At 45.3% G+C, this 26,076-nt stretch overlaps 1 protein-coding gene across 1 annotated transcript; it reads left to right on the plus strand.

The window, feature by feature from the left end:
* Positions 1-183: 183 nt before the first annotated feature.
* Positions 184-25,844, plus strand: LOC135827350 (mucin-2-like). Its single transcript, XM_065339861.1, has 10 exons — positions 184-502; positions 10,520-10,681; positions 11,555-11,860; positions 13,369-13,476; positions 13,892-14,059; positions 22,277-22,408; positions 22,761-22,889; positions 24,857-24,988; positions 25,555-25,683; positions 25,783-25,844. The coding sequence occupies exons 2-10, from the start codon at positions 10,588-10,590 to the stop codon at positions 25,842-25,844; spliced, it is 1,260 nt and encodes a 419-aa protein (XP_065195933.1). The 5' UTR covers positions 184-502; positions 10,520-10,587.
* Positions 25,845-26,076: the final 232 nt, after the last annotated feature.

A 26,076-nucleotide genomic window follows, 5' to 3' on the forward strand; every position in this document is an offset into this window, starting at 1 on the left:
GGATTGCAAAAAGACTGAGCATGAGTTGCGTAAGATTTTTTTTCATTTTGCCGCTTCGATATTGGAGATTTTCTTGGGAAACTCGGTGGGAATTATTGTTTGTACTACTGCTTGATTATTATTTAACTTGCATCATGCCAAGCAATATTCACTGTTGTCTTCATTCTGTGCACAGCTGTGCAATGCAATGTAACGGCTATTGCTAATGGTACTTCTGACAGGGCAGTCATAAACTTTGGAGAAACCGTTACCTATTCTTGTGCAGCGGATCAAGGGATTGTGGGCGATGCCACACCAACTTGCCAGGCTGACAGACAACTATCCTCCATTCCTTACTGTGTGCAATGCCATGTCCCTGCTATAGTCAACGGTACTTCTGACAAGGCGGTCATAAAATATGGAGAAAGTGTTACCTATTCTTGCGGGGATGAAGGGATTGTGGGTGATGCCACGCCAAGGTGCCAGGCTGACAGACAACTATCCTCCATTCCTTACTGTACCTGTGAGTGCAGATACATACTTTGTGATTTGTATACACGTTATTATTCAAGTCGGCAGGAAAACCGCTAGTTCCTATGTGGGGAGCAACACACACTTCCCCATTGTGATTTTAATGGACAATATGAATGAATTTTGTGGAAGTGTGTGTTGTTCCCTACATGCTAGCTTGCGGTTTCCCTACCAACTTGAATTCTCACTTGACCTCTTCTTTGCAATAATAATTATGATTTGTATAGGCATAATAATGTGTTACATTTCTAGTAATTCAGTGAATGGGATTAGTGAGTGAGGAAGAATTGGGTGGGCAGAGCCTAGGGGTTAATGACTACTTACGTGTACGGGCAGGGGTGGTCGCTACACGAGCATACAGAGTTGTGCAACAACATGGATATCTGGGATTTGAAGAGAGTACGAGAAGGGATTTCTCGAAGCTAGGTGGGCAAGCAATTAAAGTAATGAAGGGCCTTCTACAGGGGAGAATGGAGACAGCGATCAGTCCTCGGAGTTGGCAATAGCCAAGTACGAGAGAGACGTAAATTATACGAAGGTTGCACGTTGCTAGCAGTATGTTGTTGTTGTTGTTTGATATCTTTTATTCTCAGGATGGCCTGTGGCCAATAAGAGAAACATAATTACAGGCACGGGGATCAGATACAGAGAGAGATCAAAGTTTAGCTGCTTGCTGAGGCAGTAGCGATGGCAATAGGGAGTTTATCACGTAGGCTGGGCGCAATGCAGCTATAGATGTGCTGAGCAATATGAGCAAGTACATACGGAAGAGATGACAAGTGGTAGGATGTTTGCTTTGAAATCTCGTCTGGGGTTGATTTGCTGGAGGCTGAGTGGAATGCTATTAAAGAGATCAAGAGAAGAATAGATGGGGGAGTCTCTTAGCCAGTGTGTACGTGTTGTGAGTAGCTCAAAGGTTCGGGGGAACCTGAGCGTGCGAATGGGTTGTATCCGGGGTAGGTGAATTGCAAGAAGGTGTGGTGGTTCATATCTATGATTCAGGCTATGTGCAAGAAGGATATGGTAGAGGGTACGGCGGCTGCTGAGTGATGGCCATTTGAGTCGGTACAGCAGCACGGAGTGGATTCTGTGTTCAAAGAGAGGGAGATGCAAACAGAGGCGAGCGGCGTGTTGTTGTTTCAAATCTTTATTCTCACTTGTTGTTGTTGTTGTTTGAAATCTTTTATTCTCACGATGGCCTGTGGCCAATAAGAGAAAAATAATTACCGGCACGGGGATCAGATATAGATAGATCAACGTTTAGCTGCTTGCTGAGGCAGTAGCGATGGCAATACTAATTGGGAGTTTATCACGTAGGCTGGACGCAATGGAGCTATAGGTGTGCTGAGCAATGTGAGGAGGTACATACGGAAGAGATGACAAGTGGTATGATGTTTGCTTTGAAATCTCTTCTGGGGTTGATTTGCTTGTTGTTGATGTTGTTGTTTCAAATCTTTATTCTCACGATAGCCAGTGGCCAATAAGAGATAATAGTGTAAGAAAGGAGAAAGAGTGAGGAAGAATTGGGTGGGCAGGGCCTAGGGGTTAATGACTACTTAAGTGTATGAGTAGGGGTGGTCGCCACACGAGCATACAGACTTGTGTACTTAAGTGTACGGGCAGGGGTGGTCGCTACACAAGCATACAGAGTTGTGCAACAGCAGGGATATCTCAGAATTGAAGGGAGTACGAGAAGGGATTTCGCGAAGCTGGGTGGGCAGGCAATTAAAGTAATGAAGGGCCTTATACAGGGTAGAATGGAGACAGCGTTCAGTCCGCGGAGTTTGCAAGTGCCAAGTACGAGAGCGACGTAAATTATACGAAGGTTGCACGTTGCTAGCATTATGCAGCGAGAGTATATGTGGTGGGGCATAATTGTGGCGCAGAGAATGCGCGAAGAGTATAAGTTTAACTTTAACCCTTTGCCGGTCTAACTCAATGTATGTGAGGGGTGGTCACGCAAATACATGTACACACAACCAGCAATAACTCAAGAACCATGTGATGTAGGTATGGTTAAACCATATATTTTCAAAATCTGTGTGCCTGAACGTGTCCAGAAAATTCAAATATGACTAGGTCCAGGCAAGGATAGGGCCCATGGTAGCCCTTCAAGTTGAGAGAAAATACAATTGCGAAAGAAATACACGAATATCACAGCACGAAGGGTATACCAAGTTTGTGATGGAGCTGAAGTCGTACGATAAACAATCAGGTAAGGGCTACGTCTTTACAAGAAATGTAGGTTCTCTACAATACCGCCATTGAACACCAACACCTCGCCATCGGCGATACGGCAGCAGCAGCAATTCCCATTGCACGATATCGCAGTTTCGGTTTGTTCATCTCATCGCTGCTCGCGTCAGATTCACTCTCGCTCAGATGAGTACTCAGGCGCGAGCTTACACATGACGTGATTCTCACGGCCAGGCGAATCAGCTGATCGCACCTGACGAGTCCTTGTGAGAGTCGCTGTCGCCGTGTCGGCAGCAAGAAGGCTTCCTCTCTGTTTGGAGAATTTTGTTTGTTCATTCGTTGACGAAATATTTTTGAACTAGCAGGACTCAACGGAGCTCTTTTTCTCAACACACTACACTGCAAAACCTCCCGGGACATCCAGCCTGGACTGGTGATGTTACTGATCTCAGAGCGCTTGTCAAACACGGTCCCAAGAGATGCACTCGCATTCTTGAAATGCGCGCATGGCGGATGGTCGTCTTTTCCAATTTCAACAAACTTCAGTCGATCGATACGGCAACAATTTGTATGGTAAGCATGGTTGTTTTGCACATCGTCAGAAAGCCTTGGACCTCAGCTACGCGTAGAGCGCCATTTTAGCTGTCTCCTAGCAACAAGACCCAAAAAAATTAGCGCCAAACGTACCGATAATATAGTATCGGTACGCTTATGGTAGACCGGTAAAGCGTGAAAATATTGTTGGCCATTTGATGCGATGCAAAAGGTGGGAGTGTTCTACGTGTGTGTAAAGGGGAAGGTGGAGACATATTCTGGCGGCTTTCTGCTGGAGTTGTTCTAGCCTGTCAAGGGAAGTGTGGGACAACGGTGTGAGAGCATTGCTCGAATATGAGAATATAGGTAGTATGTATGTCTGATAGATGTGAGATAAAGACACACTTGTGAGTGTAGACCTTAGTCTAAAAAGAATATTGAAAGACTTGAGTGATTATTTGACTATGTATTCAACATGCTTCGCCCAACGGAAGTCATGCTGAAAGATTATTCCAAGGTGTTTGTGTTTTTGTGCTACGGTAAGCCGACTATTCCTGAGGGTGATCTGGGGTAGCTGTTCAGGGGGCCGGTTATTGTGGTAGAACGGGAGGGTGACTGTTTTCTTTGTGTTAACCAGCAGGTGCCATCTTTGAAGCCCGTCTCCAGCTGCTGTGACACTATGTTGTAGGTTTCGGGTGCAGTCTTGAATGGTTCTCGCTATAGAAACCAGAGCGGTGTCATCTGCAAATTGGCTACAGGTGGTGCCGGGATTCTCACATGCGTGTGGAAGGTCTATGGTGTAGACGAGGAATAGAAGCGGCCCAAGAACAGATCCCTGAGGGTCGCCGGCAGGGATTTCGAGTAAAGGCGATAGGTCGCCATCCACCTGGGCCCTTTGCCGACGCCCCAACAGGTACCGTCGGAACCACTCCAGGGCGTTGCCCTGGACACCATAGTGGGAGAGTTTTGCTAGAATGCCTGCATGCCACACACGATCGAAGGCCTTGCTTAGATAATAAGCAGGCATTGACGTGTTTCCCGTCGTCTCTCGCAGCGAAGAGGGTATGGACGAGACGGGCGAGCTGCTGCCCAGTGCCGTCTTTCTCACGGAATTCGGACTGCTGGTTGGGCAGGTGGGTGTGATGTGCTTGTAGAGCAGTTTAGCAATTTTTTCTTGGATTTTTGATGTAGTGCTCAAGAGAGAGATGGGTCTATAAGTTGTCGGTTGGGTTGGGTCACTGGGCTTGGGTACTGGAGTGATGGTGGCATCTTTCCACTCCCGTGGGATTTTTCTGGTTTGGAACGATAGATTAAAGACGGACGAAAACGACTGTGCAAGTTCCTTAGCCGCTTCTTTGAGTAGGCGGTTTGGAATAGAGTCGAACCCGGGGCTTTTATTGGTATCAACTTCGCGAAGGAGTTTTTCGACCTCAGCTTGGGAAGTCGAGATTTCTTGAAGGTGACTGAAGATGTCAGGGGTGGTGTTGATGGCTGGAGTTTGCTCATCCGCATTGGCCACGGACAGCTTGCTCTGTGAAATGAAGAATTCGTTGAGGGCAGCGGCTTTTTGTGCTGGTGTCGTTGCAGGAGTTGCTTGGCTGACGAGTTCGGGTATGCATTGTTTTGTAGCTGTAGTTAGGTGCTTCATGAGGCGGTGTAGGGAAGTAGAGGAGGCTGTTGTGTTGTTTACGAAGTCCGATTTTGCACGACGCAGGAGGGTGGTGACACGGTTTCTTTGGGCAGTGAACGTGTTCCAGTCGTCGGGCGAGCGTGAGTGGAGGTATATTCTGTGTTTTCTGTGCTTAACCTTGATCTCTTTCAAGAGACCCTTTGATATCCATGGTCGTGCTGGCACGTTCTTCCTGTCCCAAGGGGGGGGGGGGGTGAGTGCGAGAAACTTGGCAGTGTTCTTGGGCGATGTTCAGGACTTTGTCGTGCCAGGATCGCCAGAAGGTGTCAACTGAGCATGGGTCGTGTTGGTTTGGATGGTGGTTGAGATTTGTGCTGAAAGGGCTTCTCGAAGAAGGTGGATAATGCTGTCTGTCCATGACCAGAATGTGGTGCTTCTGGATCGTGGAGGGGAGTTGTTAATTATGGGGGGCAGTTAATTATTGATGTGGCCATTGATAGTAGTGTGATCGGACGCGCCAAACGGTGGAAGTGACTGGATATGAACATCATTGCTGTGGAGTGAGGAGATAACAAGGTCTAGACATGAGAGAGGTGTTTGTCGGTGGATGTAAGTAGGGAATCTGACATGTTGTGTGAGGCCGTATGTGTGTAGAAGAGTTTGTATGTCGTCCCCAAGGCGATCTGTTCTGTCTTTGGTGAGCCACGCACTGTTCTTGGCATTGAAGTCTCCAAGTAGTAGGAGGTCGTCACCTTCGGCTCTTGCGGTTTTAATGCTTCTTTCCAGTTCCGCACAGAAGAGGGTGCCATCGCTACGGGGTGGTCAGTAAATGTTTGCAACAAAGAGGAAAAGGTTATTGGCGGAAATTCTCGTCCATACGCATTCTACTGATGTCATTGGTATTGTCAGTACCCTTGTGTTGAAACGTTCTGCTGTGTACAAGGCAACACCACAGGACTTAACTTCAGTTTCTTTGGTTGTATCCTTAGTTCCGTTTTCCCACTGATGATAGGAACGAGAAAATCGATTCTGGGTTTTCAATAATATTTTTGTTATAAAATACGTATAAAATACATACTGAGTCCCGAGTGTTTACGGGAAATAAAAAACCGAGGCGTAGCCGAGGTTTTTTATCGAAGATTTTGATTTCCCGTAAACACGAGGGCGAAGTATGTATTTTATTTAAATCCATGCTAATAAAAAAACGACACGTGCAACAGTTACACGAACATTGCATCCTTCGAATTACATGTATACGCATGCGCGAGTTCTTTCTCTTTCATTGCCACGTGTTTGTCGAAGAGATGGCTGAGAGTGAGTGTCCGAGTCGCTTTCTTTCGTTATCAGACGAAACGAAGCAGAAGCTTCTTGAGGATGCTACCCCTGCCTCAACGAGAGCAGCAACCAGACATTGGTTGACTGTTTTGAACGATTTTGTTGTCGAAATGGGGATGCAGTGTGATTCAGAAAAGATCAGCGAGAAAGATTTGGCTGGGATTCTGGAGAATTTCTACTGCAGTCTGAAAAGGAAAGATGGCCAAGAGTATAAAAGATCGAGCTATTTAGCAGCACGCGGAGCTGGTCAGCGAGAGCTCAATCGTTTGGACCGTGGCATCAATATCCAGAGCCCGGTTTTCTCACGTGCCAACAAACTCCTGGATGCAACGCTCAAAGAGAAGAAGAGAAACGGACGTGAAATGGCCGTCAATCACAGGGATGGTCTATCAGAGGAAGACTGGAAGAAGCTGAATGCGTACTTTTCCGACGTGTCGACAACGCTGGATATCAAGAAGGTTACTTACTACATCTGGTTTCAGTGTACTCTTCACTTCTGTCTGAGGGGAAGTGAGGCCCAGAGCCAGCTGAAGCCATCAAATTTGCAATTCACGACAGTTGCTGGCGAGAGGGCCATCGTGTTGCACTGTGATTTCCAATCAAAGAATCACCAAGGTGGCCTTCGCGTAACCAGCTTAGATACGAAGGGTGCTATCACCAAGCCAGAGCTGCTACGGAGAAACGCAAGAGTAAGAGCAAGCTCAGCCTGAAGCTGAAAAAGAAGCCCAAGAAGGAAGAGTGTACGTCTTGAACTGTCTTGCCATATGCTGTATTGATGTACTTTGTGTGTGTGTGTCACGGTGTGCGTGCGTTTAACTTCAATGATTCTGTGTTTAGTGCGTGCTTGCTTCCTTCTTCATCCCTAAAAAGGGGTTTTTTATACGAGTTTTTATTTGCCTAGTGGTTTTTATTACTGGTTTTTTATTGAGAACAATTGTTTTATACAGGTAATTATACAAAATAAATACCAGTTGTCCAAATGGGGAATGTGTGGAGGTTTTTTATTAGCATGATTTAAACAGTAATACATGTCAAACAAGTAACGTAGTTGCGTGATGCCTGCGGCCTTCATCCTACTCATAGCTATATTAAAATTATTACTATTATCATTATTATTATGAAGTCTGAAGAAAATGATGAACGGCCTCTGCAGGGATGACGACTACACCATAGCTCAGTGGTTAGAGCATCGCTGGCTACAAGCGTGGGTCCCTGGTTCGAGTCCTGGTGGTGACAGTCAATTTTTCTTCAGACCTTTTCCGTTTGTATCTTTCCCTCAAACCAATTAATATTATTATTATTATTATTATTCAATGGATCAGTTGGGGAAGTGAACTGCCTGAAAAGAGAAAAAATCGCCAGACCCACCAGGACTCGAACCCGGGACCTTGCTTGTCATGAGCAATGCTCTAACCACTGAGCTATGGGACCGGGCTGAACCCAGAAGGCGCTGACAAGGTTTTCACCCCAAAGGCAGCTCACAACACGTGCCACACATACTGATGGCACTTGGGTCTTTCTTTCTCCCCAAGGGGACCAACCACAGTCAGTTTCTTGACCCTACCAGAAGTGAAAGAGAGTGATAAATTTTGAACGGATTGGGAGAACTTCAAATTCAATGGATCCAACTGATCCAACTGATGCCATAAGCACCCTTTTCGCATCTGACGGCTCATTTGCATTTGCGCGTCATCGTCAATCAAATAATTGATGATTTCGCTTATGCTGAGTGGTGGTAAACAGAAATCAAATATGGAAGATGTTGTTTACTGCTGATGTCAAGGCAGAAAACAACATGAAGGACGGAAAAAGAGTAAAATACTGAGGGAGTTGCTAATCATAATGATATTATGGTATTCGGGTAATATAAGATAGTATTCGTATGTGTGATGATAGTATAGTTCCAGTTGATATTGAGTTACACATTATTTTGGTTGTTGTCGTGATCAGATTTTAGAGAAAAAAGGGAGAGAGAAGGAGAGAGAGAGAGAGAGAGAGAGAGAGAGAGAGAAACATAGTGAGATGGGCAAATTAAGGAGACATATCCGGTTGATTTGACGTTGCACTGTCGGGCTAATATGGGATTACATGTACATTGATTTGCAACTAGTTGGATGAACATATTGCCTCACACAGAGCCTTACAGCTCTTACGACAGGCAGCTGTTGCCCGGAACGTATGGAGATCTCCCAGAGTCAGGAGTCTACCCTGTCCGACTTTCTGCAGATCTTGATGCTGCACGCTGGGAAGAGTGATGTGTGACCGGCCAAGCAATCTGGTGCTGTTGTTTGCGAAAAAGATTTCCATTGCCAATACTGCGGGGGTTGATGGTGGTAGCCGCAAGATGTGACCAAATAGACGCCACCTGGCATGGCGTACGAAGATGCTGATCTCCTCCATTTGGCACCTCCGGTACAGAGCTTCGTTGGAGATGCGCTGTGGCCATTTGATGCCAAGGAGAGACCGCAACTGACGTCGGTGGAAGGCATCCAACTTCTGGAGAGCAAATTGCGTGAGGCCCCAAGTGCCACAGTTGTACGTTAGGACTGGTAGAACAAACGCCGAGTACAGTTGCAGGCGCAGACGCTCACTCACAGCAGATCTTTGTTTCCAGAGGTTGAACATTGAAGTGAAGGCCGCTGTAGCAAGCTGCTTCCTCCGCGCTACGTCAGCTTCGTCGCCAAGAAGAGATCCTAGTTTTCGGACCATTCTCACCAATCCTGTCGTTGCTTCTGTGCACCTGAGTACGTTCCGTTTTACTTGGGTTGACACTCGGTGACCAGTCGGCCAAGACAAAAATCGCAGTAGCTTCCAGATCATTCAGCTACCCTGAGATGTACTGATGAAGTCAACGTCATCAGCATACGCTAGCTCGAACGGTAGGCCCGCATCAGCGGGGTGGCGCTGCTGCGCGCAGTTCTTGGAGTGCTGCCTCAAGATACACAACGAACAACACGGGTGACAGTGAGTCCCCTTGAGGTGTTCCAATGGTGGTGTAGAATGGTGATGATGCCTCGTGACCAATGCGAACAGTTGCGTATTGGCTACAGTGCATTCATCGGAAACTGGCCCGCTGGCTTTTGGAAGTCGGATATGGGCCGAATTGAGGATCAAAAACCCACTTTAAATCTCAAAATTCTGGGTTTTGGATCTGCTTCTCCATACATTTTGCCGTGGCATACCTGTCCTAATTTTGTAATTCCTGGCTGAATTTCTATTTCCCTGTTCTTGGACTTTTCTGGCCTGATATGTGGCAAGGAGTAATTGCACGGGTCACACAATGCAGGATGTACTATTGTTTTTACGATATCTACAACTATGTGAGAGAGACACCAAAAAGTTAGGGTGCCAGTTTCCAATGAATGGACTGTAGTAAGTAGCGAATCAGCCTCACTTCGTCTTCACGCAGGAAGGATTCCAGCACCGCTAGGAGTTTCTCCCGTCGAATTGTGTCAAAGGCTTTTGACATGTCAATTCTAAGGACGTGAAGCGTCGTCCTGCAACGTTGAGTACTTGCTGCAAACCAGCGATGGGACCAGACAACATACTATGTACAGTCAGAAAGTGCAACAACTAGTCACAAAACTGACAGAGTACTGAGACATCCGACTTCCTGATACCTAGCTTCAACACATCTCCGTAGCGCTAACCGACAGCCTTCCAACTTGGAAGGTTCAAGGTTATGGAAAGACCAAAGTGGGGAAGGCAAGCGCAACGAAAATGAGCACAAGCTAAAGTCCCAAAGGAACAAAGAATTTCGATTGTAACTGAACTATGACGAGACCAGTAGGATATTTGACAAAGCGGTCTAACTACAATTCGAAGCAGCAAAGCAGCACACCACCCAACTTGGGTGGGTCGTAAATATTAAAGATAAGTAAAGAAGGGGAAGCTTTGCGAAAACGAATTGTACAAGCCGAAACCCAAACTCCTACAGTACTCCTCATGCATGACATAGTGATGGACTAGTTGACTACAAAACAACAGAACTCTGTCAGTTTTGTGCCTAGTTGTTGCACTTTCTGACTGTATATAGTATCTGGTTACAGTGATGGAGAGTTACTTTCAACTCGTATCGATATTTCCTTTTGCTTTCTACATTTATTATTATTATTATTATTTTAATTTTAGAAGAGCATTCAGAGTAAATCTAAAACATAATATGATGTAAACATGATTAACGGATACAAATGATAGAATCACAAGACTAGTTGCTTTTCTTTGCTAGTAATTAATCCATGTGTCTCCATCGGAGTCCATCCTTGCACACCTGATGAGCCGTCTTTTTTCGTCTTTTGCTAAATCTTTGTGCAGCTGTTAAATGTAATGTACCTGCAATTGCTAATGGTAAACCTACCAAAGCGGTAATTCCAGTCGGAGAAATGGCTGCCTATTCTTGCTCTCACAACCTTATCGCCGTGGGTAATGCCAGCTGCATGGCTGATGGAAATCTCTCCTCGGTTCCTTACTGCGGTTGTAAGTCATGTTTGAAATACATCGGCACGTCGTCCCTACATCCCCTGTGTCTTGCTCTGTGTTTGTCTTCACATATCTCTTGGTGTGTTTCCAGCAAAAAAACCCAAAAAAACAAAAAACAGAAGACATACTTAGCATATCTCTTGGTAGGGCTGTGTTCCTAGAAAAAAAACAAAAAAACAAAAACAAAACAGAAGACATACGTAGTATATGCCAGAACACTTTTGGAGTTGACTCCCACGTGGGTGCACAGCATGCATACCTAGTTTAATTAATACCCTCGAAGCAGACATTCGGATGTTGGAAAGGCATAATAGTACTGTGGAAATGGATGGAAATATTTTTTGATAATAATCTGTTTTGTTGCAAGAGCACTTTTGTGCAATGGACTTTTACAGTAGAGCCATGCGAGGATATCATTTTTTTCTCGTTTTTAAAACCCACTTTCATTGATTTAAAGCGTGAACTAAGTTTTCGGGTTCGGGCACGACACCTGGTTGTGCACACGTTTAATCCAGAGTGAAACTGTAGCACATTACGGCTTGCATTTGAATGTCGCCATGGCAAAAGAAACGATGGCACCAGGTCATCACGTGCCTTGCTGGCTTATCTTCAAGCATTGTATGGCTCCGATAAAGCCAACAGTAGCTCAAGTACTAATGGACTGGATATGTCACCGTAGATTTCTTTGCTTGCGCTCTTCGAGCTTTTCATCCTGTGCATCAGCCAGTCTCCAAAACCCAGTATCTTATCAATTACAGGCAAACTTCTCACTGCTCAAGTGCTAATGTGTTGGGGATTGAACAGCGGGTATGATAAGTATTTGAAAACGATTACATCATTATATCTGCTTCTCTATGTGCGTCTACCCAGATTCGTCATTGACTGGCTACAGCTACTGTTCTGGAGTTGGTGCAGTCCTGCAGCGGACACACGATAACAAGCTTTTCAACTTTACAGTCGCCCAGGAAATATGCAGGCTACAAAATGGCAGTTTACTAAGTCCCAAAGCCTTCACGTCGAGATGCACGCGAACTTTGCTCGGTGATACCCGCATTGCCTGGATCAACCAGTTTGAGGCTGGAAAAAACGAAATGATTGCGTTTGTCACTGGAGGACCAAGCCACAATGCTTCCACTCGCTTCTTGAAGACCCCATTATACGTCGTGTGCGAAATAGGTAAGTGAAGTCCTCCAATCACTGAATGGTTAAACGACAATTCCAACCTCATCACGACACCACTCAATTTACGTCTGACCTGTAGAAATGGAGTCGCAATTTCTAAATGGTTATTTTATGTCATGTTACTCCAAAAAAAATACTTTAAAAGTCCAAAGACGTTCATGGCAGGATACACCCCAACTCTGCTTGGTATGACCAATTGTGTTGCCATTTTGTGGCAATTACTTACTGTATTATGTTCTGGTTACGTTGGTGGACAGTTAGTCGTAACATTTTCTCCTTCACCTTACTCACCGTGACTAAATTGCCTCACCACCTGAGTTCAACTTCATTCTTGTCTTACAGGAAATTCCAGACCGGCATCATCGCCTTAAATAGTAGCAGCACATGCTTAACTCCAAGCAAGACTACCTTATCAAAATGGTTTCACAGAAGACTCGCTCTCTTCCCATTCACTCTGCAAACTCTAACTCATTTAATCAATTGTTTACGTTTCGGCAAAATTTCCCTCATCAGGTATGCACAACGTTTCGGCAAAATTGCCTCATCAGGTATGCATACCTGATGAGGGCAATTTTGCCGAAACGTAAAAAAAATGATTAAATGAGTTCGAGTTTGCAGAGTGAATGGGCAAGTCTGCTCTGAAACCTTTTTCATGAATGAAGCTGTAGGAAGCCTCACCAGCTAAGACGACTTTAGTCGAAATAAGACAACACAGATAGAGAAGACAAAGCATGACTGGGAGCATATGGCAAAAATCCTTGGCTCGTCACACAGCACACAATGCTCCACCGAGATGTATTATAAAGGAGTTAAGGCAAAGTTGCACCTACTCTTTAAGCCATGCCATGCCCGCACTCTCCATGCATGACCAGTGAGTGAACGCACGGCATTCTGGTGCCCAGAATAGCAAAGTGCTGGAGACTCTGGATGAGTCACCCGTGGAGGAGTCCAAGGCTTAAGATTTGGCCGCATCTTGTTCCTTGTTCCTTACGTCCCAACCTGAGGACCAATGACGACCGGAACGATTATTATCTTTTGGTTCCGAATCCTCCTGAGCGCTGCTTGGGGCAGTTACTGACTGATTTTCTCCAACACCCTCTCATTGACACTGTTATCCAATGGGACGTTCACGTTCAAGAGCAGTGTCCTATCATTCTGAACCAACACCATGTCTGGTCTGTATAGCCTTCAGCACTCAATCTGTGTGGTTGGAATCTTACTGCTAGGCAATCCATGTTATTACTGCCATATTCCCCCGATAATAAGTCGACTTCCCAGTTTCAGGTCATAATATTCTGATATAATTAGTCAATTCAGTTGTTAGTCATGCTCAATTGTAAGTAGCACCCCCCCCCCCCCTTTCCCTTGAATATTAATGTAAAAAGATGTGACTTATATTCGGAGAAAATACGGTTATTTAAACGTCGTGACTCTTTTCGGATTCAGCTCTTGCAGTAAGTTGTTTAAATGTGTTATTATTGTGTTTGTTCTTATGCTAACAGCATGTTCCGCTTCAGCTCATATCTTCAACATATCAGCGAGTGGCATTGTAACTTGTAAACCAGGTTATGAATACCTTTATGCACACCATCCATGTGAACCCTGTACACGTACGTATCCTTGTTTGTTGGTGCTAAACTCACAACGTGCTTTTGTAAGCAAAAAAATTTAATTACTCCATAAAGTATACATTCAATCCGGGTGATCACAAGAGTGTTTATAATTGCGTGACCTGTACTCCACCAATGACTGACACCACTCATGGCCGTACCACGAAACGCCTTTTTTATATATACCCTCCATCACGCTACTCAAATCATGATGTAACATGATCACGTGTTCGCTGCGTCTGCATTGCAAAAAGACTGAGCATGAGTTGTGTCAGATTTTTTTCGTTTTGCTGCTTCGTCAATAGAGATTTGCTTGGGAAACTCGGTGGGAATTGTTGTTTGTACTACTGCTTGATAATTTTTTTAATTGCATCATGCCAAGCAATATTCAATGTGGTCCTCATTCTGTGTACAGCTGTGCAATGCAATGTAACTGCTATTGCTAATGGTACTTCTGACAGGGCGGTCATAAACTTCGGAGAAAACGTTACCTATTCTTGTGCGGCGGATCAAGGGATTATGGGCGATGCCACGCCAAGTTGCCAGGCTGACAGACAACTATCCTCCATTCCTTACTGTGCCTGTGAGTGCAGATACATACTTTGTGATTTGTATACACGTTATTATTCAAGTCGGCAGGAAAACCGCTAGTTCCTATGTGGGGAGCAACACACACTTCCCCATTGTGATTTTAATGGACAATATGATTGAATTTTGTGGAAGCGTGTGTTGCTCCTTACATGCTAGCTCGCGGAATTCCTGCCAAATTGAATTCTCACTTGACCTCTTCTTTGCAATATGATTTGTATAGGCATTATGATGTGAGCCGCGCCAAGCTAAAAAGTGGCTTTGTGTTTTGCCAACAAATCGAGAAAATCAACAAAACGTCACAGTTGGCAAAATTCTACTCGAGCGCGATCGCGATAATAATTCACTTTCAAGTAATTAAATATTTAGTTTGCAAGCAGATGAAGAGAGAAGCCGGCGCCGTTTTATGTTTGAGCAACACTTCTTCAGTTTTCCCTCTTTCATCGTTGTGGAGATTCCTCAGCGCTGCCAGAGATCGTAATGGAGTTTCTAGAGAATGTGGAGGTGAGCAGAATGACATTCTGTATCCGTGTACGCACAAACCTACTTGACAAGGAAGAGTCGCTCATTCATAGTGGCTGTGTTTCTTATCGTGGCCACGACTAGAGCGGCGAATAGCTATGGGGAGACGTCTACGAGCCTTCCGACTATCATTCTGACAAGCGGCCTGGTGAGTTGGCTCTTCCTGCCATGTTTCACTTTGTTTTGGCTACCTTCAATTTAGTGTTCATGACGTGGCGTACTGGATTTCAAAATTTCCTCGATTCAAGGAAATAGTGCCACACGACGAAGCGATGCATTGACTCTACCTGCTAGCATATTGTCCAGTGGTGCCTTCTACCAGTATCCTTGGCAAGGAAGGAGAATGACATGGACTAGGACGGACAAAGAACCAGTGCCGCTTGTTAGCGATGTGCAGTCTACTGGACCAATATGTAGGTACGAGGGCAGTACACCAATGGAGCTAGATCTCTGGCACAGCACTACGAGCTACATGAAAAGACTAATTCATCCTAACATAGGTGATTGGAGAGAGTATGATGGACTGTCTTGGTAAGATGCGACGTTCCCCAACCCAGCGAAAAATATAGTCACAACATCATGATGGATATGAAAATTCGTATTGCATGATAAAATGACATGAGTCATGATGAAAATGTGATGATGATTAAATATCTGTTAATTCTTCTTTCTTGAATCTTCTGATTTGAAAACAAGAGTTCATTCTTCTTGTATTGCTTGCACACCTGCTAAGCTTTGTCTCCACTTGGTGTCCCATGTTTTCTTGGAGTTTGGGAAGGTCTTGGAATCCTTAGTGTGATTGATACCAGCCATTCTTTGACATGTGCACAATGTATGCTTATTTATGGCACATATACATTTCAGATGGGCACCAAAATGTCCATGATGGAAGTTGGATATTATAGACATCACTTTGGCATGAAAAAAGAAATTTCCAAAAATTATGCCTAAGCCACCTTTTAGCTTGGCTCGGCTCATGTGTTACATGTCTAGTGATTCAGTGAATGGGATTTTCGGTCTTTGACCATTTGCTGGTGAGCTGATCAACTCACCTCGCACCGCTTTAAGAGCTGCACTGCTACGTAATCCTTGAATGGTGGTGGCATTCCTACGGATGCGGAAAACTCGGTTTCCAGCCGAGTGTCACGCGAACCGTGATTTTTGGGAAGGGCAGTCAACAACGCAACAACGGAGGCAGGACGACAACGGAGATTAAAAAGATCACCACGCTCGTCCTTGAGAATCACTACCCACGGCGCATTATACAGTCAGCCATACAACACTCCGACACCGCACGGACAACCAGAGCAGCCCCACCAGCAGACAATACATCGGAAGGGGAAACGACAGTACACGTCACTTGTCAAGGTACCATATGTAAATGACCAGCTTGCAAGGAGGGTTCGTCAAGTGGTCAGGTCGTTTGATAGAGATGTGCGTGTGGTCTTCACGTCCGGTTGCTAACTAAAGGATATGTTGGTCTCATCGTCACTCAGCAAGCCACAATGCCCCAGGACGGTACAGCGGCAGAGGGAGAAGAGGGGGCGGGGTCGGCCGGCTGAATGTTGTTCATGCGATGGTGGTCTGAAGCGTGATGTTTGTATGTCCCAAGATGTGGTGTACTCTATTAAATGTACCATCTGTCAAGAAGAATACGTATGGGAAACAGAAAGGACAATTCGCAAGAGGACTGAGGAGCACTACAGACAAGCCAAAACGCGATATTGGGAAAGAAATAGGGAGACCATTATCGACAAAAGCAGCACACCTTCCCATCGTCACCGCAGTTCTCGCCATTTGCCCATCTACAAGTTCTTGCCAGCAAGCAACGGTCATACGTTGACCGCAGAATCATGGAGGCACTATTCATGAAGAAGAGGAAGCCGGCAGTGAACAGTGACAATGGTTGGCGACTGTTGAATGATGTGTAAATATATCTGTCATAATTTGTGCAAGAATTTGTGCACTGTGTGCGTGTGTGTGTATGTGTGTGTGCAAAACATTTTCGCGGAGAGGAAGCAGATTTGTTAGCTCCTGGTTTTCTCTTTGTTGGCCTCCTCCACGGGGCGGCCTTGGCCTTCTGGTCAGGGTCGTCCCTGGGTATTGACTGGCAGTAGGCTTTTCATGCCTTGCAGCCGGTTTCGCTCGCGCGGAAGGGCATTCAGTGAGCTGACGACCAGGGCGGGTAATTTGTTGCCGTCACCGTCTTCTTGCGTCCTTTCCGCATCCTCCGCAGTGGCGTGGCGAGCCCTCGGATCAATCCCCAGCCTGAAACAATGCAGTGGCGTTCGGCAAAACAAGTGGATTCCTGGATGAAAAAGGATACAGGTCACACTCGCAACAATTTATTCCTGCGCGGTGATAGCTGGAATTGTGAATTTGTCGTGTTGTTTGGACCTGAGTGGCCAGTCGTCGTGCGGCGATGGTGTTGTGATGTTAGCTTGCTGCGCATACTCCTCGTCGTTTCGTGAAAGTACGTCTTGTGGAGCCCTTGTGGGACGTTCGGTGCCCACCCTCCAGCTCAAGATTGTGCTTTCCTGGTGCATGAAGGCCGAAGCAGTACAGACGTTATTGTTGAACAGAACATCATGTTCACATTAATATTGTTCCTTTCTTCAGTCGTTGCATGTTATAGTGGACCTACAGCAGACTGTTCATCTGGTTTGTGATATTTCCTTCCTCTGTTTGTGAGTCCCTTTCCATCAATATGGCAGCTTGTTTTGATTTCCTTTTTTTCAATTCATTTTGCTGTACTTTCTGTTTTGTTTGCGCCACTGCCTCTCACCTTGCGCTCAGTTCTCTGAGTGGAGGGCGGCGTGACCCCAAGGGGTAGCTGATTGATAGTAGTAGTAGTAGTATGTGTGTGTGTGTGCATGTGTGTGTGTGTGTGTGTGTTAACTCAATGGTGCTAGTGAAGCTTATATCAGATCCACTCTGATTTAGCCACCCGCACTAGTACCAAGTATTACCTTCACTGGGGGCAGGGGTACCTGCAGTTGGATCCCGGGACGGATACCCTGATGCCGTCAATCAGGCCTTTTTCTGCACCTTGTCCTCACCCACTTTCTGAGGTGTGGTGAGCCCATAAGTGGGATCATTTCAAGTCCACCCTAGTTTGGGGATTTCAGGGGGTGTCGGCCGTTGGGTGGTTCAATGGCCAATTGAGTCATCTTTCCAAGATTCCTTTTGAGTCTCTCTCCCCTCTCCCGGGGAGACCCACGTGACCAGTTTTGGCAGTGAGCAAGTACAAGTACAAGTACAAGTGTGTGTTTATGTATGTATGTGTGTGAGTGTTGCTAGAAGTGTGTATTTTTAGGGGTGAAACGGTTCCCTTTACAAACGGGTAATTGGCTTAACGGGCGGGTTACCGGGTGCCCTTTAGCAGCCAATAGTAACAGTTGCTACACAATAGCCCTCCGCATTTCGTGCCAGGAGGACATGCGATGTCATGCAATTCACAGCAAGTGCACTACATCGCGACAAGCGCAGCATATGCACTTACTGCGCTACATGCAAAACAGTCCAAATTGTCATATGTAGCAGGATCAAACCAGCAACAACACATTCAATCTGTACATCGAACTGTACGACTGTGCATCGTCCAAGACTGACGGGTACATCGTACACGACTAACGGGTACTCATTTGCTAGCGGATCAATTGGTAAACAGACGGGTACCCGGTAACCCGGATAACCCCTTTCACCCCTAGTATTTTTCTGCTTTGTACTCACACTAGTAATCGTGCACTATCACCGCACTATATTTCACTTCATACATATCACGCAGAATAATAATCTCGCTTCCTGTGGTATTGCAACATTTTACGCTATACCATCACACCTTTGGCCACTAGTACTTGTCACATATATATAAACCCCTGTTTTGTCTACAGTAGACTTATTCCGGATGATGGGCCTTTCCCGAGAATTTCATCTCATGGATATCAATTGCAGTGTAACCTAGTTGAAGACCGTTAGAGAGAGTGTGTACAAAGTGTGTGTACAGGATGTATAGATTCACGCTAGTTATAGGCTAGTTGTAAAATTATGACTTCCGCCAAGGCAAAATTTTCGTTTATCTACTTCAGCCCAATGACAGGTGTCTGACAGCAATTTTCGCATCTTCTGCACTTCACCATCACACAAAACTGCCGGTTCAGGCGTACCAGTTCCAAACAAGTTGGCAAAATCGGCAAAGAGTAACGAAACACCTAGAGTAGAGCGAGTTGAACGCGAGTGAACTGGTAAAAAAGACGCGAAGTCAGTCACTAGTCAAGGTGGGTGGCTGGGTGCTGCTAGAGCACCACTGGAGTACAGAGCAGAGGTGTCATGTTGCGAAAAGCCAGCGTGTTTGATGGCATCCAGCACAAGATGTGTGTACGGTAAAAATGCACGGGAGCTTGAAGCTGAGAAAGTCACTCAGCGACGCTCGCCCACATACTGCAAAACAATATGTGGAACTCTCTAGCCGATGCTACCCGCTCTCTAACAAACCTTGTTCATTTCAAAAAATCTCTTTCAGATCTTGATCTCACTTCAGTCCATTAGCTATTGACACACTATTACGTTCTGTCCCCTGTCCATCATCAATATTATCTACATGTACAACCACAACACACATAAAATACACTGATGCATGGTATTTTTTGTAATTGTCCTGCTGACAGTCATGACAGCTTATAACGTCGCATGCTGTTCATATTTGATCAATCTATCGTACTATTATATTTTTCATCATAGCCTAGGAGCTGTGGCATCATTTATGATCTATAGCAAGAAAGCAGCAATGCCTGTACCTATGGTGAAGTAAAATAAAGCTAACATAACATAACATAACTAGCGACCGAGATGTAGGAAATCAAATATTGCTCGAAGCTCCTTCTTGAAATTTTGCTTATTTTCCATTGTCCTGAAAGGAATATTTCGATACTACAGCTGAACAAATGAACACAGTTCATTTTGACTGTGGAGTCGCTGTGCACTGCACTACACCTGTCCATATTTCAAGCCCCTTCCAGGAATAAACATGATAGGAAATGTCTTGGAGAGCGCATCGGAAGCACTCTCTGATCGATGTTTCTACTCGGGGTAGAAATGAATACTGAGCGGCTCTTTAACCTCAGTCATACACCTACAGACGGATCGACGATGACATCAATAAATCCAGAAACAAAGCAGCACCACAAGGTTCTGATGCTGAAGGATCGTGTTCAAGCAATCGAGAAGTCACAGCAACTTACTTTGGGCAAAAGGTTACGATTGGTCGCATGAACAAATTCGAAGCCCTGCGCAAAATGAAACTTCCACAGAGACTGTTTGACACCTGGCTTCAGAAGTAGCAGCTGAATTTGATGTCTTCAAAAAAATAATCTTCTCTCTCTCTCTCTCTCTCTCTCTCTCTCTCTCTCTCTCTCTCTCTCTCTCTCTGTCTCTCTCCACCTCTCCCTCTTTCTCTCCAAGTGTTGTAATTTCCGGCGAAGCAATAAGCTTGGCCATAAGTTGAAACTTTTTGCTCACGACTTCCTTTTTAGGGATTTTCCATTTGCTATATCGCATGCATGTTGGACATCAAAGCAAGCGCTTAGATCTGAGCTTTGCAGCACAGTTTGAATCGTGCAATTTGGTTTTGTTTCAGCGAGATGGCAAACAAAAATGTATTTTGAAGTTTTTTAGCGATTGTGAGACACGTAAGGGCATCTTCTAGAGCACATAGAAGTTACCCTCGCCTGCCTATGGAGCTGAGAACTACTAAGGAGTCTTCGCTTGGCTAGGGACCGGCAGATTCTGCTCGAAAACGTGGCAGATTCATACAAGAACCATACAAACCTTACGTTACGCGGCGTCGAACATTATCCAGATGTTGGATGTGGCTGACTGGCACGCCCATGCTGGGCACAAGCTGGTCATGCTCCATCAGGGGCCTCACGAATGTCTTGTAGACAATCGTTTTGGCCAGCTTGCGTTAGAATGTGAGCCGCCCATGGGAGAAAACCGGGGCGCTGCTGGGCGCGGATGGTCACTGCCCTGAGGTGACTAGCGAAGGACAATTTGGAGTCAAATCGAACTCCATGAAGTGATATGCTGGTTTCCTCCGGTACAGGGGTACTACCAAACAGGATTGGGGTAGGTCTAGGTCAGTGCGTCGTAGAATAGCAGTGATAGCCTGTGACTTGGTGGGCTTGAACGACACTTTCCGCCGGCAACCCCACTTGTGCAGGCAGTTCGTAGATATCTGCAAGGCCTGTGCAGCATCCCGAGGGCACTGTGCTGAGGATACTAAAATGTATAGTGTCGTATCGTCTGCGCAGGCCCCAAGCTTAGCATTGCCAACAATTACATCGGCAACGTCATTCACGTATATTAAAAACAGCGTAGTGCCCAAGATACTCTCCTGGGGCATCCCTCCAGAGATTGGGTAGAGAGAAGAAATATGCCCGCCAACTAAGCACCGGAGTGAACAGCTGTCAAGATAAGACGATAGCCAGCTATGGAGACTGCCAGTAATGCCGAGCTGCCTGACCTTGCAGAGGAGGTCCACGTGGCAGACCCGGTCAAAGACCCCTAAAAAAAGTGTCCCCGTCCAACAAAGTCTGCCAATGTTCACACATATATTCTCATGAAATGCTTCCACTACATTTTATTTGTTATCACATTATAAAAAATTCACACAAATTGAGTGTCAGCATACACACAATGTCATAACAAACATTTCTATAATAATATCATACCGCTTGCACGTCTTTATCTCTATACATTTCCTCATATAATTTTCTTCATCTTTCTGTGAGAACCGGACCTATAGGCCGGTAAGAAGGCAATCATGCCTGTGCAATTGGTGAAGAAAAATAAAAGTCAACAACAACAACAACAACAACCCCGGCTATATCAGCTGCGAGAATTCGTGCCGAGACCCCTACAGATCTCAAAAATGGTGCGAGTGAGGAGTTGCTGGCGCTCGAGGCGGTTTATCAGTTGGTGATTAACAATAGTTTTTTTACTTTAGCCTCGGATAGCAGGCCAAGGATAAATTTATACTAAAGAAAATAGGACCAAGAAACTGCATGTCAGGCTATAATGTGCACTTACATCACCAGTTACTTTACAATCAGCTCATGCGATAACATTGCACGACACTGACCAACGGTGCTGACAGTACTGGCGGTAATGAACATTGTAGCCTAAATTTCAGTTTCTTGGTCCTATTTTCTTTACTGTAAATTACTCTAGACATTATGCATAATAACGAGACTGGGCGGTAGTTTTTCAGAACAGAGCGCGAGGACCATTTGTGGATCGGCACCATGTTTGAAAGCAATGGGGCCTTCTCACAAGGAGACGTTATGACCAGATGACCAGAAAACCAGATAACCAGATTCGCATCAAGCAACTCCGGTACCTGTGGTGTTTTATCATGTTCTGGAATACCCTAGGTCTCTTTATTCAGGGTGAACAACAAATTTCGTTTCAAGTATTTCTTAGATCAAATTGCTCATCTTACTGCTGCCAATATCGGTTCTGACATCGGCACACAAAGCACTTTCACTTGGGGCAGGTATCCCTCCCTTCATCACGTATGGTCGCATACTCAGTGCTTGAGACCATTTTAAGCAATCCCCTTGATAATCTAGACACCATGTGCAGTAACCGTATGTAATGCAAGTAATATTATATCATGTTAATGTCCGTGCAGATTCAGAGGTGGCAGGCAAAACCACACCAGCGCAACAAGTACCGATCCAAAGACAAAGTCAAGCATCGCAAAATCCAGGACAGTTCCCAAGAAGTCTGGCGGTAGCTAATACACAAGTATCAAAAAATCCTGGTAAGATCAAGCTAGGGGCTTCGCCAATGTTATAGGAGAAGCCCCTCCGTTGTACTGTTGTAAATCGACATTGTTCATTGAATTTTTCTACAGTCAGTACTCTTGAATCACGGGCCTCCAATCGATATTTTAAATACTATATGAACCACTGCAGAGTTGATGAATATTGATTGTAATGAGAAAATTTGGAGGGGGAGGGGGGATCTTGAGAACCCTTTGTTGTGCTAATTTTTCCTGATGGCACATTGAATTGTATTTTGTTTTCTCGTAAAAGAGGCACTCACAACCTTCAGAATCCAAGAATCCTGGGGAGTACAGAGATATTGTCATGGTTATGTCTTGTGCAATCCAGGTCTGTCAGGTATGACATCTCCAACACCACCAGTGCCAGACCAAGGAAAAAGCCAAACATCTCAAAGTCCGGGACAGTCGCAGCAACCTTCACCAGCAACCGATGGAGATCGATCTGCACCTGCATCTGGTGAGCATAAAGGGAGTTCCCCCTAGGGATATCAAGCAGCCACATGCAGGAGTGGTACTGTTGCCTTTGAGTGACATGTTACTCTGTGCAAATGTTTAGGGGAGCGGATATCTGTAACACTATGTATTTGAGCGGCAGAGACTTGTGCAGGCAGTTCGTAGATATCTGCAAGGCCTGTACAGCATCCCGACGGCACTGTGCTGAGGATACTAAAATGTATAGTGTCGTATCGTCTGCGCAGGCCCCAAGCTTAGCATTGCCAACAATTACATCGGCAGCGTCATTCACGTATATTAAAAAAACAGGATAGTGCCCAAGGTACTGCCCTGGGGCATTCCTGCAGAGATTGGGTAGGGTGAAGAAATATGACCGCCGACTAAGCACCGGAGTGAACAGCTGTCAAGATAAGACGCTAGCCAGCTATGGAGAGTGCCAGTAATGCCGAGCTGCCTGACCTTGCAGAGGAGGTCCACATGGAAGACCCGGTCAAAAAAAGTAAAAGTAAAGTAAATTATCGTATTCGTTCCCGAAGGGAACTCACGACGGCCGCTAACACCCGATAAACCCTAGCGGCAGATGCAGCGCCTAACGGTGGGGGTGAGTGGGTAAGTCTCACAACCACTGGCACAAGTGTCGAAAGCGACCCCATTAGCTGCATCCATGTACCCCTTGTGCCTGGCCACAAGTTCCCAGTTGACTGTGGGTAGCAGCACGGCTGGAAAAACCGCTCCCAGGCAGGACTTGAACCAGGTACCTCTCGTATCTCAATCATGGTCTTTGACCAACCCACAGTGCCTGCCTGGTCAAAGACCCCGGCTACATCAGCTGCGGGAATTCGTGCCTAGACTCCCAAAGATCTCAAAATGGTGGGATAGAGCAGTTCCTGGCGCTCGAGGCGGTTTATCAGTTGGCGATTGACAATAGTTTCCATTACTTTAGCCTCGGATGGAAAGCCAAGGATAAATTTATACTAAAGAAAAAAGGACCAAGAAACTGCATGTCAGGCTGTAATGTGCACTAACATCACCAGTTACTTTACAATCAGTTCATGCGATGACATTGCACGACACTGACCAACGATCCTGACAGTACTGGCGGTACTGGACATTAAAGCCTAAATTCCAGTTTTTTGGTCCTATTTTCTTTACCTTAAATTACTTTAGACATTATGCATAATAACGAGACTCGGCGGTAGTTTTTCAGAACAGAGCGCGAAGACCCTTTGTGGATCGGCACCATGTTTGAAAGCAATGGGGCCTTCTCACAAGGAGACATTAGGCCATGGTAAAAAATACCTTTGATTCTCAAGTACGCGCGCATCGATTTTTGGCGGCGCACCGACGATTTTTTTTATTTCTATGCATGCATATGCGTGCATGAAAACGGTCAATGCGAAAGGTATGAATCCGGGAGTAGTAAAATACCGGTATTTTTCTACTCCCTGGCCTGAATAATAAAATAATTATAAATTAATTATGAACCTGTGACGTACACATGTGTGACCCTATCTTTGGAAATAAAAAAATTGTGGGAATTAAAATAAAAAATAGCTCGCTCGCACCGATTTTCACAGGCTCATGACCTGAGAATCAACTTTATTTTTTACCATGGCCTTATGACCAGATGACGAGAAAACTAGATGACCAGATTCGCATCAAGCAAGTCCGGTACATGTGGTGTTTTGTCATGTTCTGGAATACCCTAGGTAACTTTATTCAGGGTAAACAACAAATTTAGTTTCGAGTATTTCTTGGATCAAAATGCTCATCTCACTGCTGCCAATATCGGTTCTGACATCGGCACACAACGCACTTTCACTTGGGGCAGGTATCACTCCCTTCATCACGTAAGGTCGCATACTCAGTGCTTGAGACCATTAATTTTTATGCAATCCCCTTGATAATCTAGACACCATGTGCAGTGACCATATGTAACGCAGGCAATATATTATGTTAATGTCCGTGCAGATTCAGAGGTGGCAGGCAAAACCACACCAGCGCAACAAGTGCCAATCCAAAGAAAAAGTCAAGCATCGCAAAATCCAGGACAGTTCCCAAGAAGTCCGGCGGAAGCCAATACACAAGTATCAAAAAATCCTGGTAAGATCAAGCTAGGGGCTTCGCCAATGTTATAGGAGAAGCCCCTTCGTTGTACTGTTGTAAATCGACATTGTTCATTGAATTTTTCTACAGTCAGTACTCTTGAATCACGGGCCTCCATTCGATATTTTAAACACTATAATTATGAAGCAGTGTAGAGTTGATGAATATTGATTGTACTGCATCTGCCTCTGAAATAGCCCGTCCCTGTATACAATCACGCGATTACTCCTCTCGCTATCGTATTATCACACCTCTCTCCACTTAGATATACCAGCGCTGCCTCCTATTCCATTATCGTTGTCTGATGATTGGTTCAGCCATGAAACTCGGAGTCACAACGGAATAAATTTGCCAAGGTTTTCATTGTGTGCCTTTGTGATTGTAATGAGAGAATTTAGAGGGGGGGGGGGGGGATCTTGAGAACCTTTTGTTGTGCTTATCTTTCCTGATGGCACATTGAATTATACTTTGTTTTCTCCTGAAAGAGGCACTCCCAACCTTCAGAATCCAAGAACCTTGGGGATTACAGAGATATTGTCATGGTTATGTCTTGTGCAATCCAGGTCTGTCAGGTATGACACCCCCAACACCACCAGTGCCAGACCAAAGAAAAAGCCAACCATCTCAAAGTCCGGGACAGTCGCAACAAACTTCACCAACAACCGATGAAGACGGATCGGCACCGGCATCTGGTAAGGAGAAAGGGAGTTCCCCCTAGGGATATCAAGCAGCCACATGCAGGAGTGGTACTGTTGCCTTTGAGTGACATGTTACTCTGTGCATATGTTTAGGGGAGCGAATATCTGTAGCATTATGTGTTTTAGCGGCAGAGACTTGTGCAGGCAGTTCGTAGATATCTGCAAGGCCTGTACAGCATTCCGACGGCACTGTCCTGAGGATACTAAAATGTATAGTTTTGTATCGTCTGCGCAGGCCCCAAGCTTAGCATTGCCAACAATTACATTGGCAACGTCATTCACGTATATTAAAAACAGCGTAGTGCCCAAGATACTGCCCTGGGGCATCCCTGCAGAGATTGGGTAGAGAGAAGAAATATGCCCGCCAACTAAGCGCCGGAGTGAACA

Source organism: Sycon ciliatum, chromosome 11 (assembly GCF_964019385.1).
Source record: "Sycon ciliatum chromosome 11, ocSycCili1.1, whole genome shotgun sequence".
Classification (NCBI taxonomy): Eukaryota; Metazoa; Porifera; class Calcarea; order Leucosolenida; family Sycettidae; genus Sycon; species Sycon ciliatum.

Bases quoted from the DNA above. Each gene is read 5' to 3' on its own strand.
- LOC135827350 (XM_065339861.1), top strand. From the start codon at position 10,588: ATGGCTGCCTATTCTTGCTCTCACAACCTTATCGCCGTGGGTAATGCC. The intron at 11,861-13,368 runs GTAAGTGAAGTC...TTATGCTAACAG, and splicing joins ATACGTCGTGTGCGAAATAG to CATGTTCCGCTTCAGCTCAT. The intron at 22,409-22,760 runs GTAAGATCAAGC...TGTGCAATCCAG, and splicing joins ACAAGTATCAAAAAATCCTG to GTCTGTCAGGTATGACATCT.